Here is a 19,241-nt window from a genome sequence, read left to right on the forward strand (position 1 = left end):
ACTATTTCAGCACAGATATTCTTAGTTAGAATTCTAAGTTATTCCTTTGAAACAGAAATAGAAATCCCAATCTCAGCTAGAAGTTTCTTCAGCTCTGGGATTGTCATACCTGCGTACACATACATACAAGTACGCCATATCAATTCATACGCAATCTCTACCCTGTCACAGAGTTTACATATTTGTATTTTTGTTCCAGTTGGGATACTCTGTAAGCTGGTGTTTTCCTTCTATTTGTTTGCCTGTATGTGGATTAATAGTCATTTAGCAAAATTTTTTCTTGTTTGCGGCATGCTGCTACGGTATGGCCATCCTGTGGAATCGTTATGAACTTCAGCATTCTTTGTAAAAAAATACAGATCTCTTTCATTTCTTTCACTCATATCTATACAACCAAAATAAAGACTATAACATTTAGATCCATAAAAGGCAGCAAGTAGCAATAAAATTTTTGGATCTATTATAACCTATGAAGGCTTTATTTCTTATGTTTACGCCTTATGTTTAGCACAGGAATAATTTGCTCTGGAGTGTTTAAGATGTGTATTTCTCACTGGAGCTCTTGTACACATATTATGGTTTGGACCATGCAAACAATTTGGTAGGCACGGTTCACAAACATAGATTTGAGCATCCAGGAAAAGAATTGAAGGAACCAATACTGAGAAAGAGGATTCAATTTTACAGAGAAAACAAGCAGGCATCATGCCTTCAGCTCTTAAGCACAAGAAGTGAGATTTTGTAATTGCATCCTTTGTTTTTCCACAGAATTGTTAAGACCAGTTGCTCTTAAGTTTTATATTTCATGGATTTTTCACAACTGACATTTATGTCATCTTGGGGTTTTTTTCCTAGTAGTACTAATTTGCCTACATTTAAGTCTAATAATAGCTTATTAAACCTGGCATGTGGAATAGCAGAATCTTAGTGATGGGAAGTTTGGGATTCATTTTCTTTAGCAGTTTGAAGATATCCATGTCACACAAAGTTGTCTTATGCAGCAAGTTGTTCGGTTGTAAGCTGCTCTGCCAGTGACTTTGTTTATGGGAAAAAATAATCTGGCTGTGAGAACTAGACTTATTTTAAAGTAATTGACAAGAACTGTGTCTGTGATCCCCCATATAAGCTTTTTCCAGTCACTTTGGAGAGATTAGATGTCTCTTAACATCATCTTACTAGCAGTGAAGTTGCTCCAAAAGGACTCCTTTAATCATATTAGTTTCGCTGCCATCACCCCGTCTTCAGATTCTTTCTTTTTTCCTAATAGAACCAAATCTGCTTTTGCCATCTATTAGGTCCAACATTAATGCTCCTTTGCATATTCATTACTGTTACTTTACCTATAACATTCAGCCCACTATCTTTTGGCTCCCCAGTTTCGAATCTGAAGGCTTGGAGCTCGCTCTTTTTCCATGTGGCAGCAGAAAACACTATATTGTGCTATTTTATTTTCTAATGGTTTTGTATAAGCATTATTGAATATAGAATGCAGTAAAGTAGAAGGATGTAACAGCTGAGTCAGGAATTCACCCCGTCTCTATTTTGGCTTGTAATAGGATTTAGGAACGATTTTTTTCCTGTATTGTAAGAAGTTAGCCTTGGTTCCTTATTCTAAAAATTTCATCAAACTTTTTAGGAAACTTCTGAGCAATGTCATGTCTTAGTTTCACTTATATGGGGGGGAAAAAAAAAGTTTAAGGAAGTTTTTTGTTTTAAAAAAGAAGGAAGAAAAAATGGGTGAGGAGGAATGAGCTCTCAGAAAGCTCTCTCAGATTAAAAGATAATTGTTACTGTTCCAGGCAGGACTTGCATTGGAACAGCTGTTAAAAAACTCAAATGTTACGTATGTCAGTTTAGAACTTGGCCATATCATCCTATAGAAACTGTAGTTATTATCTTCATTGACCTAGCATTTCTTTGGCTACCGTTTCTTTTATGATCTTGAAGTGAAATTATTTTCCAAAAGAATTATAAAATTATATTGTAGATTATCATTATATACTAAAATGTACTTTACATTTTTAGTCTGTATACAGATTTAATAAAAATTAAATGTGTAGAGAAAAAGATCAGGAAAGGAAGGAAAGGATCTAGTGCAGATTACACTATGTGAAACACATGTTTGAGATAATGCTGACATAGCTGAAGTATGTGGCCTGTGTTAGACTTCTGTATACAAATGATGGGCTCGTTCCATCTCTACACATACACACACACAGAATTTTACCTTTGACATAGTAGGGAATAAGGCCAATGAGTAATTAAGAAAGCATGGATGCAAAAGTCAGTCCTGTGATAAGTTTCTGAGATGGTTAATGCTATTTAATGCATGTCACAGCTGTGACAGTTGAAGGACACAAGTGATGGTTTGAGGGGAGATGACATGTATTTTATTACACCATATAGTCCAAATCGTTTGAAAAAAATAGGTAAACTTTCAAGATTTGATTTTTTCCCTCTCACATCACAATCTATCTTGGAATATTAATGTACAAGGCAATATATCTGATAGTCATTCATTTCCCAACTTTGGTCAGACATGAATGTTTCTTTTTCAAAGATTTGTAGTAATGTGGTACTCAGAGACTGCAAGTAGATGGGTTAGCTCAATACAGACAGTGTATTAAAAATGTCTGAAGAAGAAAAATAGTAGTTGGAGAGAGAGAGATCTGTTCAGAGCTCTAGAATCAGTAACTGGCCTTCCAGAGCAATGGCATCTTTAAATATACAGTAATTTTCATCAGATTTTCTTGTGAAACCTTTAATAAGCTTGAGCTGAGTCACCTACATCTGTTTGGTAGAACATCAATTTCTCATCTCAGTGTTATCACATGCTCTATGAATGAATTCCAGGGAACTGCAAAGTTACATGCGAAGCAGGGAGGAACAAGGGGGAAATAATACTGTGTGAGTTTTTTAGTGAAAATGCTTATCTTCAGAATTATATTTATGAATGAAAACACATATGTGCTTGCAACATCATACATTACAGTTAGCTGTAAGGACAACGGTTTTATGTCCCAGATGCTCCTGTACTTAATTTAAGAAGCTACAGAAGAAATGCAGTTAGAAAAGTAACTAGTAAGAGTTATATGCAGGTGTAAATGTAAAGTGATAATTGTATACTCTACTACGAGCGTAAAGTAGCAGTGTGTATTCTGTATCCTTAAGGAGTAACACAGCTTTACCACATACAATTTTCAATATTGATAACAGTGATTGATAAACAATTGGTGACACACTGATATCTCGTTAGGAGGCAGCAGGTCATTTCTTCTGGGGGAAAAAAAAGAAGGCATGGACACTATATGTAGTGATTATATGCCACAAACTAAATTTCTTCACCTATGGGAGCACCCTTTCCAAAACAGTAAATCTTGCTCCCTCTGTGCTTTGGGCAGAGGACAGCAGTATTCATCTGCACATATGAAGAGAAGGGGAAGAACAATAACAGAGGCTAAGAAAAGGGATAGAGAATCCTTTGAGTCTGCTTTCTACCCCAGCTAACAGCCTGTCTGAGAAAATCAATATTTTTTTTGCTTTGTGGGTGTTTTTGGGTTTTTTTTACTTAATTTGTTCTTTATTTCAGATTATCTGTGATATGGAGAACCAAATCCACAAGCTGAGGGAAGAGCTTGTTCAGGTAAACGCTCAGCGGAAGCAGCAGCTGCTGGAGCTGAGCCATCAGTGGGAAGAGGAGAGGCAGAGGGCAGCTCGAGACCATGAGGCAGCAGTGAATAAGCTGAAAGTGGAGGCAGAAAAAATGACATTAGAGCTGAAAAAGATCCATGTGGCAGAAACAGAGAAGGCCTTGGACAAGGTAAGAGGTTTGCATAGGGCTGCTTCTTGTGGCATGGCAAAAGGGGAGCAATCACTCCAAAAATCAGATAAAGTTTCACCGAGGAAAAATGTTTAGGGGTCACTTGAGTTGAAAAAACAGACGTATGCTGTAGATCTGACATTGGATGCCACAGTCTCGGCACAAGTATGGAAAGTTTTGTGGTTCTACAATGAAAGGCTTCTTCTCTGAACGCGCAGTGGCCGCGGCTGCAGCTGTTTCCCCAAGAGCGGTGTTGGGGCAGCACCTTCCAGCCCTGAGCACGGAACGGGGACGAGCGTGCGGTGCTTGGGACCTGCTGGGACTTCAAAAATCCAGATGATTTCAAAGGCAAAGCCAGCCAAGGACTAGGCTAATCACTTTTCCTTTGCTGGAATAGAGTAGAAAGGGTGGTTCTGTCTAACCAAGAGTTTTCTCACTTACAAAGAGGGAAAGTTCTTAAGGAGAAAAAAGTTCAGGCTAAAACTGCAAGGAAATTGGGTCTCGTTGCTAACAACGGCTGGTCTACTTCTGCCTGTGTGCATCTGGTGAGCAAGGACTCTGTGAAAGGCTGGAAAATAGAAATTAATGTTTCAGATACATCAAGGCTTCCCTCTGTATTCTGTTGAGTGGGGTCACTGACTGCTCATCAGTGCTTGCTGAGCATCCCCTTGTACCGGCATCTTGAATTCAAGTATTTCACCACATTAGGGATGATATGAGCTAAAACATGTGAGTTTTATTTCAAAAGCTAAACTGAAAAAAACCTACTTAATATTTACGGTAGACTCTGTGTATATGTAAGCAGATAATTGTTGAAGTATCTTTTATATGCATTAATGTAATCATACATTTTATTGCAAAGTGATGTACAGTGGCACAAATTAACAATCTGCATATGCTGTTTGAACAGCCTTTGTGAAAGTGACATTTCATTTACCTGCGTCAGGTTCTTGGTCTGTAATTTTAAACAGCATTCGGAGGATTATGTTGGAAATCAGCCAGCCTGAAGCCATTAAAATGACTGTGATCAACAATTCAGAATCTTTTCTGAATGTAAGGAAAGCTCTGCTTGGCATAATTATTTAAAGCCAAGGTCACAGAAAGTATTTAAACCTTTGAAATTCATCATTAAAGGATTAATTTTAACTCAGGAAGACATTGTCATTTTTGCTTAAAAATGGAATTTGAATCTCAATTCTTTTCTTTCTTTGATCTTTTTTTACATGTGTAGTATAGCAAAAGAAAAGTTAACTTCTTTACATCCTCAAATTAAAGTTACAAATAATCCTTCATAGGGCAATATCTTTAATAGTCTTGAATTGTCATTTCTGTCAGAAATACTATTTTTTTTAATTTGTTGGATTTTTTCTATTTTTTTAAAAAAATTGCTAATTTTAAGCTATATTAACTGCTATTGAATTTTTTTTTATTTAACCTACTTCCCTATTTTTACCTCTAATCAGAAGAGCACATGTTGAGTAAAAGATAGGAGGGAAAAAAAAAAGTATCTCTGTTGGAAAGTCTTTCACAGACATGTGAAAATACCTTGCATTACCTTCAAATCTCCATTTACCATTCTGCTTCGTTTCTGTATTCCAAATGTAAAGCTATGGAAATTGGCCACAAAGTCCAAAAGTCAAAGTAGCTTAGAGGGCAAACTCCATTTAAAGATCAAAAGTTACAGTTTCAGCTAACTTAGGTCAAATCTCGATCCTATTAAAGTCCACAGAACTCTGATGAAGGAGATTTTATCCAAGGGGGGGGAAAAAAAAAGCATCTTAATTGCAGCATGAGTCTTGAAACTTGTTTTTACAAGTCTTTTTATTTTTTTAGCAGATCTTGTTATCTTGAAATTTAGGACAACATGGGAGAAAAATGTGTCCTCTAATTTTACTTTTTTCTGCCAATTCTGTAAAGATTACTTAAAAATCCAAGGGGAAGCTGAATTTCACTGTTTAGGCTTGGAACATCTGGCTGTCCAGATTTTCTGAAGGTCAGTCCGTTCCCAAGTGAAGGACCTCATTTGTCTGTGGTCTGTTTTGTGAGTAATGCTGATTTCTGTGTGGATTGCTTTGGGTAACTGTGGACTGTTGTTCACGTGAACATGATGAGATACAAAAGAAATGGGTAAACCTTACGCGAAAAGCAAAATTGAAGTGAAAATGTGTAGAAGGAGATAAGGGATTCATATGGTATTGCCCTCCCCATAGCCCTGCCGCAGTGGGGATGGAAAGGAGGAGAGTGGAGGGCAGAGATAGAGGAACAATTCTCATTGCAAGAGCACTGGACACTTAAATATTTGTTGGTATTTGTAGACAGCTTTTCAATATTTAGGGACGCATAATTTAATTTACTGAGGTCTTTAATCTTCTGTTGATTAAAAATCTCAACTTTAGAGATAGTACATTGTTTATTGTAATACTTTAGTTGAGTCATTTTGTTAGTGATTACAGTATACAATGCCAGAAAGTTGCTCAATAAACACAGTATGGTAATGGTTTTGAACCTGCCTTTCTAAAAGCAAATATCTTTTGACAGTTACTGCATCTCCTAATCAGGAATGATAAGTGGGAAAATTATTTAACAGGTTGCCAAATGGCACCGTGTAACCTGCACATTAGGAAAAATAAACGTGGCATCTGTTGTGGTGGAAATAATAATAATGGGAAAAGTCCATCATTTTCCAGTGACCTTCCCCGTTGCAGGTATTTTCAGTTAAACACCACTTTCTTACAAAGTGAGCTATAGCTGACCTAAATATGCAGGTTGTGAGTAGTGTTGAACCTGTTGTGGACAAGCTGGGCACCCCTGAGACTTCTTCGTGCCGAGTGCTGCCCTCGGAGCTGCAGAAGCACTGGTGAGGGTGAGCCGGGCTCTACCTGAACTGCGGGCAGAAGACTTCTGTGAGTGGGGTCCTTATTGCCAGCTGGTGCCCAGACACAGCTGCGGGGAGACAGGAGCAGGTCGGCGTGGCAGAGCAGAGGGAGCTGCTCGTGCTGGGGCAGTGCAGCACCTTCAGCCTTGCTTTTGGCTAGATCGGGTGCCACAGCCCAGTCACACGTAATCACCTTATCGCTCACCTCGTAAGGTGTAGCATGGTAGATCTCTTAGAACACAAAACCACCTTATCAGATAAGGATAACAAATTTTTATGTCCTTAAGGTCAGATAAGCCATGCTGGACATAAATCAGACAAAAAGTCAGGATGATAGCGTGGAGAATTTGAAACAGTACTTGTCATGTTCTTAGGACTCCACTACTTACATAGTGTCGGTTATCTGTCTCTAACATAAAAATTCCTTGAGAGTATCTCCAATTTACTACTTGTCTATTCGTTAAGGAATCTTAAATATGGTTTCAGAAGAACACTTCTATTCAATCATAATGGTTTTGATTTACTTTTAAAATACAGATTTAATTTCTTGCATTTCATTATATGAAGTGCTTACAGCTTTTTCTGATGTGATGGTAATTTTACTTTTTTTGGTCATACCTTATTATGATGAAACAAAACATAAACTGTTTAAGAAATAAAGGTATTAGAGAATACATAGGAGTGTAGTTAGGCTCCACTAATGACTAATTTCACAGGGAGACAGGTGTGTTTTAGGTTGCATCAGCAGCACTTACGGCCTGAACACTGATCAGCCAGGTGTGACGGACTGTACAAAGCTTATGAGCGTTTTCAGGTTTGCCAGAAATTACTAAAAGCAAGAGACAAACTGCATTTCTAAGTGCGTGCAGATGTGAAGCTTGGCTAACACAACTGTTTGTAACGTTCATCTGTGGTATTTTCTTGGCAAAGAAAATGAGCAGATCAGTAGACATGCTAGCAATGCTCAAAGGAAGCAACCTTGGAACACTGAAAATATCTCATAAAAAAGCTCTCTTTGAGCAGCGCACATGAGTAAATTGGAGCAGGAGAAAAAAGTTTGGGGTTTTTTTTCCTCACTAAATAATTTTCAACATTTAGTTTTTTATTGACTTCTTTTCTATATTTAAATAGATATTTTGACTCATTCTGTTAAATCTTTATGCAGGTTCCAGGAACATCTAATTCTTTTTCAGTGCTGCTTTTCTTGTGGACAAGTAATTTACATTTTTGTGTATTGACTGTACTGAACACACATGATATTTGATTACAGGATGAAGCTGTAGTTAAGAAAAAAAAGAAAGTGAGTGTCAAGCACTATTCTTCTGATTTCAGTACAGTTGTGAGATGGTTCACTCTGGAGAGGTGGGACTCCAAGATGGCACACAACTCAGGCAGAGCCACGCAAGTTGTGCTTGTAGACTTTAATGATGTAGCAGTTAGTTGTACTCTGAGATTTTGGTTATTTTAAATAAAATTTGACATTTACAATGTTTTCTAGTCTATACCTGTTACAATCACTCCACCTAAGTCTGGTGGGAAGTCCACGTAAAACTGAAATGCCTTGGGAATTCAAAGTTAAGGTCACTGTGTAAGTGACCGCTTCCCTAATTAAGTATAACTATTCTATATAATAGTTATGTGGTAATATAATGTTTTAGTAATGGGGCCTTTTTCAGAAATCTGAATACAGTGTCCTATAATTGGATGCTTAATTTTGAGCAACTTCTACTTGCATGCAGTTTGCAAATAATGTACTAATAATGTGCCCTACAGAGCGTTTCAGTCCTTCTTTTAGCATTAAGCTTTGTGGTGCTAGATTAATTAACTAGCAAGTCCAGCCCTAGGATGCAGTCCAGTTGGACATAGTCATCGGGCATACATTCATACTGCCTATGTGGGAATAACTTTAATTCACAATATCTGTTCTGGCACTATTGTCAGTACTCATACAGATGATGTCATACTGTTCAGCACTGGCAAAGAAATAGAAGATGAAGAGAAAGAATATGACATCTTTAGAGATTAAAGACATACTCCAAGAGATACTCTTAAAATAAAGCATTGAGTTTCCCCTAAGCAGTTAAGTTAGTTCTGCTCATAAAGAATAGCATTGCATGCTTTACATTAGCTTATGTTGTTGAATACTGTCTCTCTAGCTCTTGTTCTTCTCTGCCAACTCTACATTTCATTAACTACCAAAAACGGTTCCATCTTTGTATCCAAGACCTTCTGGAAACTGGACATCTCTGCAGCAATTCTGTAGGTTCCTGTTTAGACGTCTTAGCATAATGAAGTCTTTGATCTGAGTGGCACCTTTCACTTCATTAACTTTCACACTAATAGCATAGTATAGATGGCTTTGTTTATGTGAGCTTCCAGATGAACTATTTTCACACTCGTTGCAGCGATACCCTGGTTATTTACATGGGGGCAAATAGGTCAACCATAAAATGTGGGCATGTATTCTTCCTGAGTATAATGATATCATTAAATTGGTATCTAATTATAATGTAGATGTATGTTTTTCTCCTTGCTGAATGCATTCAGGATCTCTACCAGTTGTTGTATATGCGCCATCTTTTTTAGACTAAAATTTTTAAATGTTTGTTTGAATCTCTTACACAGATTCTTTTGCTTAGGCCTTAGCTATTAATAATCTAAAGAGCTTGTAATTCTTACTGAGAAGAGTTGAATATTTCCCGAGTCTCTTAATTTTTTTCATTATAATCCAAGAACTGTTGTCAATGATGTTAACTCTCTGTTCCAGAGTAGTAATGTTTTTGTTGTTTTTGTGTTGTAGAGTCTGTGTACATTTACTTACATTTAGTCCTTGAACATTTCTGACACAGTGATTCACCAAGTAATATTAATAAAAATGAGCATAGTATTTTGGCTTTCTTGGAGAGAATATGCCAAAAGCCTTAGAAGATCAAGAAAAAGGAAATGTATTTCAAAAAGAGAGAAGATTTATATAGCAAAGTTAGTGTGTGTTAGCACAAGAAGTACAGATTATTTAATCTGTCTTTATAGTACCTTTACAGCAAATCTTGCAATAAAATTTTGCTCACAGATGAAGGGAGAAAACCAATTTCCTCTCGAGTGTGTCCCCTTTTGCACTGCTCCTTCTTAGTCCTCCAAAGAATTAGAAAGATGATAGTGGACCAGGAACATGGTCACAGGAATTGCATCATCCCTTAGGGGAGCTATTTGGAAGAGTCTTCAATCAACAGAGCCAAACATGAAGAAAAATATGGTAGAATAATCTCAGGGATATTTCACTCAAATGAGACTAAACAGAATTTATGGCTCCCTCCCTGCTGGAGATATTTCAAAGCAATAGTCTCAGTTATTCACAGAGTTACTCTGCTTCTATGTCCTTTTAAAAAAAAAACCCAAAACGTCAGAAAAACAAACCAGAAAACAACAGGTGAGATTTCAGCCTGTCAATTGTATTTATAAATCTGGTTCCGAGAGGTAACCAAGAATAGTTGGTGTAACTGTCACTGTGGAAAAAAAATATAAACCCATGAGTAGTAGGCTTACTCTTTAACATTTTCGTTAATGTTTGGAGAGGAGATCAAGCATCACATTGTTTGCGTTCCCAAATAACACCATAGGGTTAAAAATTAAAATGGCTGATGCAATACTGTTAAGAAATGAGAACCAGACAAGAAGAAGTATAATTGAGCTAAATGATAAATTAGGACAAAATACAGGGTTAAAAACATAGCTTTCAACAGAGCTCTGTCGTGTGGCCGGTCTTTCACTGCATTTATTCACTCCCTATCTTATCAATTATAGCTGGTTAGTTGTTTGAGAATTTTGGTTAGGGTTTTTTTGGGTTTTGTTTTTTTTTAACCAACTGGTATTAATCTAAGGTGTCTATCTAAGAAGTAATCACAGGTGGGGCGTTTTTTTGGTTTGTCTGTCTCCTATTTCTTTTTCAAGTCTGTGTCCAAATACCACTTGTAGTTCTGCTACTCCAGGGCTCACTCTGCTTTTTCACAATTCTTTAACTTCCAGGTTGTAGCCATCATGAAGATTATAAGGTGAATGCTGAATTGTTATTTACTGCCCAAGAACTTGGGCGTAGTGGCTGGAAACTAATAAGGGATTGATTTAAAACTGGTGAAAGAAGCTGCTTCTCTAAACAACTGATAGCGAGCTGCTTGAATTGCCTTCCATGGAGGTTGTGAAGGCAGATATTATCAGCAGGTTCAAAAATTGATTGAACAGTTTTATGAGCAGTTTTATGAGCAGCATGTTTGTAACCAGTCACTAATGGGAATAAGCAGGGATTTAACTTCTAACTTCCCTGCCATGGCAGTTGTGGGTGCTGGGAGAGCAGAAGGGGCCAGGTTTATGCAGCCTCTGCAGGCAGCATCTGGCGAGGACAGGGGCTCGGTGCCCGTGAGCCTGACTCTGGAGGACTTACCTGATGTTTTTAGCACAACTGATGTTTCAATCTTAACCTTCCTGGTTATGAAGTGCAGGAGGCTTTTCCAGTGGCAGAATGACTGTTCTAATTATTTTTTCAATAGTTTCCCGAGCCTTTCTTCACTATCCAAACAAACTGTACCACACCAATTTATCTTGTAATACACACTTGCTTATTATTTTAACTTTATTAAATATTTTTTTAAAGCCCAATTGAATCATTACCTCATTCTCTCCTTTATTTCACAATACTGTGTGTCTTGGAGAAGGCTGATTGCGTGTAGGTGCAGTTTTCTCTAATTTACCAGTTTTACTTACCTTTACATCCCAGGGTACGTTATAACATTAAGAAAAACATCAGCTGTTTTCCAGTATGGTAGCTGATTGTAATGTGAGGTTTTTGAATTATTTTTTTTAATAACTTGGCCAATTCATTCTTGGATTCTTTCAGAATTATTGAATGGATACCATCTGGTCGAGGTGCCTAGCCAGGGGTGAGAGGACAGATCCTACAGCCCTGTTGCTGGATCCCAGTACCTGCAGTGATCGCTGCTGATTTCACTGGGGCTTGTTCATGGGTTTTTTTCGGCAGTAACTGGTGTTTGTTACCTGGAATTAGTTAAGTACTAAGTGGAACTTTCTCCTGCATCCCATGCCATAAGCTCCACATTCTTACTTTTCTTGACAGTTTCTAGGGTAATGCGTCCCCTTACACAAAGACCGTCTCAAGTTCCCCAAACCTGAGAGTCAGCAGGAGCCAAAGCAAAAGCTGCCCCATGGAACATGTCCATCACATCCCTGCTTAAGTCAATATTTGGAGATCTGAATTTTTTACTATAGCTTTATTTAGAAAAAATGCTCAGTTATCAAGACCAAACTAATATAAACCATCTTTATTGCATATTTAAATTCTGGCACAATTTGAAGACATTGTTTACACTTATTCGCTCTTTCTTCATATCTTTATAATAGAGAAAAGCTGCAGGTGGCTTATTTTTTCTTCTTTTTGGAGGAGGAGGAGTGTTTGGGAAAGGGGTAAAACGATGTTATTAGTCCTTCAGAGTCTTTAACGTGAAGAAACAAGCGTGTTCCAAAACGACTTGCTTACAGCTGCAGAACATGTCAAGGAGTAAAACCCACCTTCATTAAATGGGTGAGAAAGAATTCTAATTGTTTTGAAGTTCTTATGATCAGTCTGCATACGCTTCATTGTAATGTGATACTAAAGTGCCTCAATTATGATTTGTATATTTTGGTGCCAGAAGGTTTTTTTTTCTTATGCTAAATTACTAAGTTCTGTCAGCTGCTGGGCTGTCATATAGAGATACAGTAAATCACATTATATTTTGTCATGGATTACACAGAGCAATAAATTTGGGAACAGAGATCAAAGTAGTTTCACAATCACATCTGAGTGTAGGAGGGGTGTTTAACTTGTAGAAAATCTGATTTAGGTGAAACTGTTGCAGTTCTTGTGTGAATTTGAAATGAATTTGAATGTTTGCTTGAAAATGAATAAGGTACAAATCCCCAAAAGAGTTCTCCTGTATTTAGTTCAGAGGAGCTAATCCTGACCTACAGCTCCAGGATGGAGAACAGATAAATAATTAAACATTGGGAATGTCGAGAGTCTTGCAATGTCTTATTTATGTCTTTAATTGCTTTCATGATTGAGCAATATATTCCATTCTCTTTTTAATTGGGACTTTGCTGGACTTGCGCACAGTTAGTCATCGGTACGGTAATGCTTGCTGGCTCCGTGAAGTTGTCGTTCTTCTGGGGAAGCTTTGTTGTATTTAAAACTACAAAAAGTAATCCAGCATAATCTTGCTAAGGAACATTGATTTCTTCAGACCATAGATTTGTCAGGGGATTTTGTCGTATTTTCAGTGTTTGTCTTTGCAACTGTAGAAGCTTAACTTTTGTTGGGCTCTCATCTGATGATGTAATTTAGTAATACCAAGTTAACGTAGTAATACCAAGTCTGTCCTTTTGTTTCCAGTTTTCCTTCTATTTAATAAAAAAGATTCTATCTCAAAATGGTACATACATAGGATTTTTTTTCTAGTCATTATCTTCTTAACATTTGCTTGTTATTGCCACAGAATTCAACTTAAAACAGCAATGGAGAATCTGAGAAATAAAAATCGCATTCTTATCCCTTTATAGTCTTTTCAGGAGCCTTCTAGTCTCTCCTTGGCGAAAATCAAGGCATGTAAACTTAGCTGATATATAATGGTAAAGTGCACGAGTCTCAGAAACCTCCAATTTCTGAAAGAATTGTGTATTGTTAAGCTCATATTAAGTAGTCTTTAACTGAGTCAAATCATGGATCAGTGTCACATCTTGGTACCGCTGCCTTCTCTTTGTGGAGGAAACTTTAGCTTTGACTTGCATCTTCAAAGATGTTTAGCAGCCTATCCCTTCATGATTTTAGTGGGTGTCAGCTGTTTGGGTACCAAAACCATCTGGGCCTGAGTGATACAAGCGATTCTGTAAACTTCTTTATATTAGAGTGGGAGAGAGACAGAGTGCACATGAGCGAGTGAGGTGCCTGTGTAGCAGAGGTGCCCAGTGTTTCTGATGAATAAAGGCAGCTTGTAAAAGCTCAAATCATTCCCGTTGGGTGCATGTTTTATTTATTAAGGCTCTGAAATAGAAAATGCCACCACTTTTGATATAATGTCTTAAACCCACTTTAAATAACCATCTTAATTTAGTTGGACAGAACAGAAGAAAACCAGGAAATATTAAAAATCGTAATCCAGGAATGTATTTGTGCTGTGCCAGATTTAGGCATGTAGCTGCGGGAAAACTAGACTTCAGTACCCTAATGTGGGGAGTGTTGCAGCCTCAACATCTTCACTGGGTTTACTCAGTTCATCTTATTTGAGTGTTGAGCAAAAGAAGAAAATGTGCCGTAACGTAAAAGCCACCTGCCTCCGAACTGTTTTGGCAAAACGTGATAGTACATCTTCAGATTAAACTATAATTCGCTGTCTGTCCTTTAAATGCCTGATGCACGCATCAGCACTATCTTGTATAAAGTGTAGTTAAGCTATGGCACAATTTCATGTGGCAAACCTGGACTATTAATCTGGTTCTAAAATCTTGTATTGTATACAAGGCTTGTATTTTAGCCCTAATTGTGCAATTGGTTTTAAATAAAGGTGCCTGGCTCACTGAAATATTGTCTAGAAATCAGTATTGGTGATGCTGGGAAATATTTAGATGCTCAATAAATCCATTTAGCTGAAGCTAGTAACTGCGTACTAGTGTGAGGATGGTGTAACTCTGGCACCAGGCACCATGCAGCTGGAGTCTCATAGAAGAATATTTGGAAGAATTAAATGTCTGTACTTAATTTCTCTACAAAATTTCAGAATGATTAGAAATGCACTGTTGGTTTAAGTGAAAGGACTGGAAATCAGAGTTTTCCTAAGGCACAGACTGCACAAGCAGTTTTTCAGTAGACCCCCATTAAGCACAAAATTGGAATATACTGAAGAAAGGCAATTCTCCAGACAGGTAGTGTCAAATTCATTTCTATTCATTCTTGTTTTTTTCCCAATGAAAAGTACTTAGCACATGAATGAGAGGGGTTTTTTTCCTCCTGAAGATGTATGTTTAAAGAAGAAAAAAAAAAAGAAAAAGATTTATGGACCTACAAAAGTGGAATGTAAAATAGAATATTAATAGGATTTGTGGGTATGACAGATTGGGATTTCTATCATTCATTTTCAAACCCTTGAAGTCATTTGGTACTAGACTAATTATTCTGTTAACATCGTTTTGGATATTGAACTATTTTTAATGGTCTTTTGGGTGGCTTAAATTACATATTTGAACTGGTATTCTATTTCCGTTGTTACACAGAGATTCGGCTTTCCATTTGGTATCTGATTGGTGGGGAGAGCAGTAGAAAGAACAAGAGTATCGGTGTAGGAAGTCACCCACTGTCAGTATTAGAGGCACATAAGGAAAATACGTCTTTCAGGCTTTGAGGTCAAAATGAAATTTTTATGTACAATCAGATGAACTTAAAAGGTGATCTGCTAATCTCTGAAGTTTAAACAGATACTGTACAGAGTGTTTTAATACACTTAATAACAAAAATTGCTACAGCTAGCCATTCTGAGGGTCAATTCCTTCTGACATCTGTCAAATTACACAATCTTGAATTTTGGTACAAAGCATAATGCTGTCAAACTTAAATAGAAATATTCCAGAATGTGGAGTGGTGTGTTGTTTTTTAAGGTAAATGGGCCCCATTTACATTAGTTCTTTGATGTTAAATTCTTTGCTGCACATCAGAGAACAGTTGCTTCTTCCCTGGAGCAAGTTTTCTTTCTTCTCCTTCCCCCACCCTTTGATTTTTTTTTCCTTCTTTTTTTTTCTCTTTTTTTTTTTTTTTTTTTAGTTTGCTTATACTTTTATCTAATTATGGAGGATCAGCTTATGTATGGCCATTGTTTAGTTAGTTGCAGGCATTTTGATAAATGATTATTTCATAGCTAGTAGCTTAACCAGATCACTTAAATCTATTTTTCTATTAGTGAATATGGGTGTGTGTATATAGCCGTCTAGTTTACGAGAGTTATGTTTGTGGGGGTTTTGTTCTTTGTTCATGTTTTGGGGAGATCACAATCAAATTGAAACACTACTGAATCAGTCACAAAACTATAAATCATATGTAGATGAATAGGATTTCATTATTCATCCTTAACTCTTACAGATCTATCCACGTTTGGATTGCAGGAGTTAGTTTTCCTATTAAGTTTGTAGCGTAATTGGAATTGAACTTTCCATCCAAAAATCACCATTCCAAAGCTGGAAGATATGTACAGATTCGTACTGTTCCGAAAAATTCTTAACAGCTGCATTTTTGATGAACATTCAAGATGTCAAGATGGATGTTGATGGGGGATGAAGGCGACCAAGCACCTGCCAACCCCACAGTGCAGGTAGAGCTGCTGCCGACGCCGGCGGTGGCTGTACCAGGGCTGTACCGAGTGCAACTAGAACCAAAAGTCCCCTCTAATACATGTTATACCATAAAAATAACATATAAACCCTTTGTAGTTAGGGTAGGACACAGTACGCTTTTGCGGTGCAGTCCCATTGCAGAGCCTTTGCTCTTTTATTCTTAGTAATGGTGTTCTGTTTCATGAAAGGAAAAAATGAAAATCAGACTGTGTTAGAATAGCATCCATTAATTCAGATACCACATCTGGAGTGCTAAGACCATTTTTAATTTTTACGTGAAATGTTTTGTTGAAGTCGGTGCAGTTTTGCTCAGCAACCACAATATGATGCTTTAAGGCTTGTTATAGAATTATAGTTGGTTTTTAAAACCAATTAACTGTAACAAGGACATAATCTTTTTAATGCAAAAGTCCTCACTCTGTAATATAAAATAACTGCATGTAAAGTTGTGATAATCAGATAATTTTAGCTAAAATATGTACTAACTGTGTGAAACTAAACAGAAGTTAATTTTTGAATCAGTGGAATTCCTCTATGGTTTATCCAATTTAAACCTTTTTATTATAAAAATGGATATTACAATTGATATTTCTGACAAGTTTTTGCCAAGTGAGAATTTCAATAGCTACCTCTCACACACGGAAAACTGGTTTAAGACCATTAACTATATTTGCAGTGCTGCCCATTGCTATAAAAAGAGTTAGACTTTAATGAATACTGGCTGACCCTCCAAATGTTCACCTTCCAGTTGGATTCTTATTCATTATGTTTCTGAAATGGCATGTAACCTGAAAGTGAGGGAATGCCCTTAAAATAATACAGAAGCAGCTTATGCTTCGTGCAGTGCATGAGCCAAGCAGCCTGTTATAAAAGAAGGAGCCCAGGAAACTGCTGCTTGTGCACACCGTGCCATTTTTAACCCTCTTGTTTGTCAAGATAAATGTAATAGAAATCCTCCACGATGTTCACTGTACACAGTTATGCGTACTTTGCTGTAAGTCATTCCTTAAAAAAAAAGAAAAAAAGTAAAAAGTTGGGTTTTTTCTGTGTGGCAGTGCTATATGTGCCCCAGGGGAGTAGGTTTATGCCTCCCTAGGCTGCAAAGCAACAGCCTGTAGTCAAGAGGTATTAAATTAGTTTAGTCACAGGTTTTAAAAAGGGAAAAGTTTTATATTTCTGCAGTAAAAGAAGACAATGGAAAAGAGTGTTCCTGTGCGTTACCATGAATTAGATCTTTTCAGCTGACCAGGGTGCTACAATTTGTAGAAAATGCCTTCTGCAGAGCTTCGCTGGTGCTACCCTGTGCCGTGTGTGATGATGCAAGAGCTGTACGGTGTTAGAGGTCCAGAGGGAAAAGCTGAAGTCAGCAGGTGTTCACAGGGTCGAGGTAGCAGTTTTAGACAGCTAGAGAGCTGGTCTAAATGTGGTTTTGCCATCTTCAGTGGAAGCTTTGGTAGCTCAGTGCTTCTGAAAATCAGACCCCTCAAATAAGGATGTTTGGGACTGCAGCTAAATGCAAGAGTTTGTGGTTTGTTGATGGCTGGAAGACAGCTTATAAATATTTCGCTGATTGGAATTCGTTAGAGCCATTATAAAATAAAATGTTGTAATTGCCTTTAGACAAACTGGTAGGATATACTTTCTTTGCCTTCAGCTAGGAATAAAACCCTGAAATTCAGCAGATCTTTCTTTTGGATTGCCTCTGTCATGTCTATCAGAGGTCATCCTGGTTCTACTCAGTGTGAACAAACAAGTTCTAATTTGTTTATGGAAGTTATGAGTGGGTTTTTTATTATTTATTGGGATTTCTTCTATGGGTTCAGGAGGTTATAAAGCTGCTTCTATGAAAGATGAAGACTTTTACCCCAGGCAAGTTGAGTGAGAGCAGCTGTAATGTGATCTTCTTTGCAGTGCCTTGCTGACTGGTATCTCTCCCTTTCTGGGAATAACAGTAATTTATACTATTACTGTAATTTATTTTTTACTTTTTTCCTCAAAGATCAACTGGCAGTTTCAGTCACTTTATAATATGCAGTGGTGGTAAAATGTAATCTGAAACTAGACGACAATACAGTGGAAAGAGTGTTAACATGGGTCAGCCTGAGTACAAAGAGAAATGTAGCATGCATGGAGCTGTCTGGCAGAACTGCTTCTGTGTTACTGCTCCCTTTTTATTTGTGCAGCCGCACAATCTGCCCTTACAGTGTTTGTGGCACACGTTAAATGATAAATGTAGAAGTGGAATTTAATTTGTCTGGTGCTCCAGAATTCTTGTATATGCTGTTGTAAACCAATATATAGTGCCATTATTTATAACAAAAAACAACCAAAACGTGTTCTTAAAAATTATGCACAAATTTGATAATTTGTTTTGATTAATTTTTTTAGTAGATTTCTTAGTACCAACAAACTGATGAAATATAGACCTCCATATGTTTCATAATCTTGGCATTTGACAAGATTCAAGATCTTAAATTGCAGTATCATGTAAAATCTAAGATTATTTTAACTGGTTGTGGTATACTTATATTAAGCTGCACCATATGCAACTGCCTGGATTGCATGGGATGATCTGAGCCCGGTCGTGCTTGGTGGTGATTCGCAAGATCTCTCTGCAACTTTAAGCTCCTCAATTTACAGTCCAGTAAAATCAATAAGCCTATTTGCTTGACTGAAATCCCTGGTGTTTGCAGAAATGGAGTTTCAGTCTTGCAACTGGATCCAAGCAGGGTTCAGAGGCTTCGGGGTGGCCCCGTGGCTTCTGTGGTCCCCCAAAACAGGCGCTGGCACGCAGGCGGCTGAAGGAGCGTGTGCTGGATGCTGTGCCTTAAAACTAGGGACGACAGATCAAAGATTTGAACACAAGGTCAGGTAGATTTTGAAAACTTAATCAGCTTAAAATTGCTTCAGAACTCAGTGTTGTAATATTCTGTCCCCCTAAGAAAATATTTTTCTTAGACACCTGTCCTCAAATTTTAGAGCCAAGAACATCAGAGCGCTTAGCAGTTCATCTGAGGACAGCATTTTGAGGCTGGTCTGTCAGTATAATACCATGGCACTTTGCAAGAAAAATACAAATCAGAATTGTGTCCTGAAATTAAATTGGATTTTTGGTTATTAACA

At 37.4% G+C, this 19,241-nt stretch overlaps 1 protein-coding gene across 10 annotated transcripts in view; it reads left to right on the top strand.

Moving 5' to 3' along the window:
• Nucleotides 1-19,241, top strand: part of CEP112 (centrosomal protein 112) — a 177,605-nt gene that overhangs the window by 110,651 nt on the left and 47,713 nt on the right. For all 10 annotated transcript variants that reach the window (XM_074888872.1, XM_074888876.1, XM_074888871.1 and 7 more), the window contains one exon: nucleotides 3,590-3,820. In XM_074888872.1, the coding sequence (XP_074744973.1) occupies nucleotides 3,590-3,820 (231 nt within the window). The remainder of the gene's footprint in view (nucleotides 1-3,589; nucleotides 3,821-19,241) is intronic.

Source organism: Strix uralensis, chromosome 19, assembly GCF_047716275.1.
Source record: "Strix uralensis isolate ZFMK-TIS-50842 chromosome 19, bStrUra1, whole genome shotgun sequence".
In the NCBI taxonomy this organism is placed as follows: domain Eukaryota; kingdom Metazoa; phylum Chordata; class Aves; order Strigiformes; family Strigidae; genus Strix; species Strix uralensis.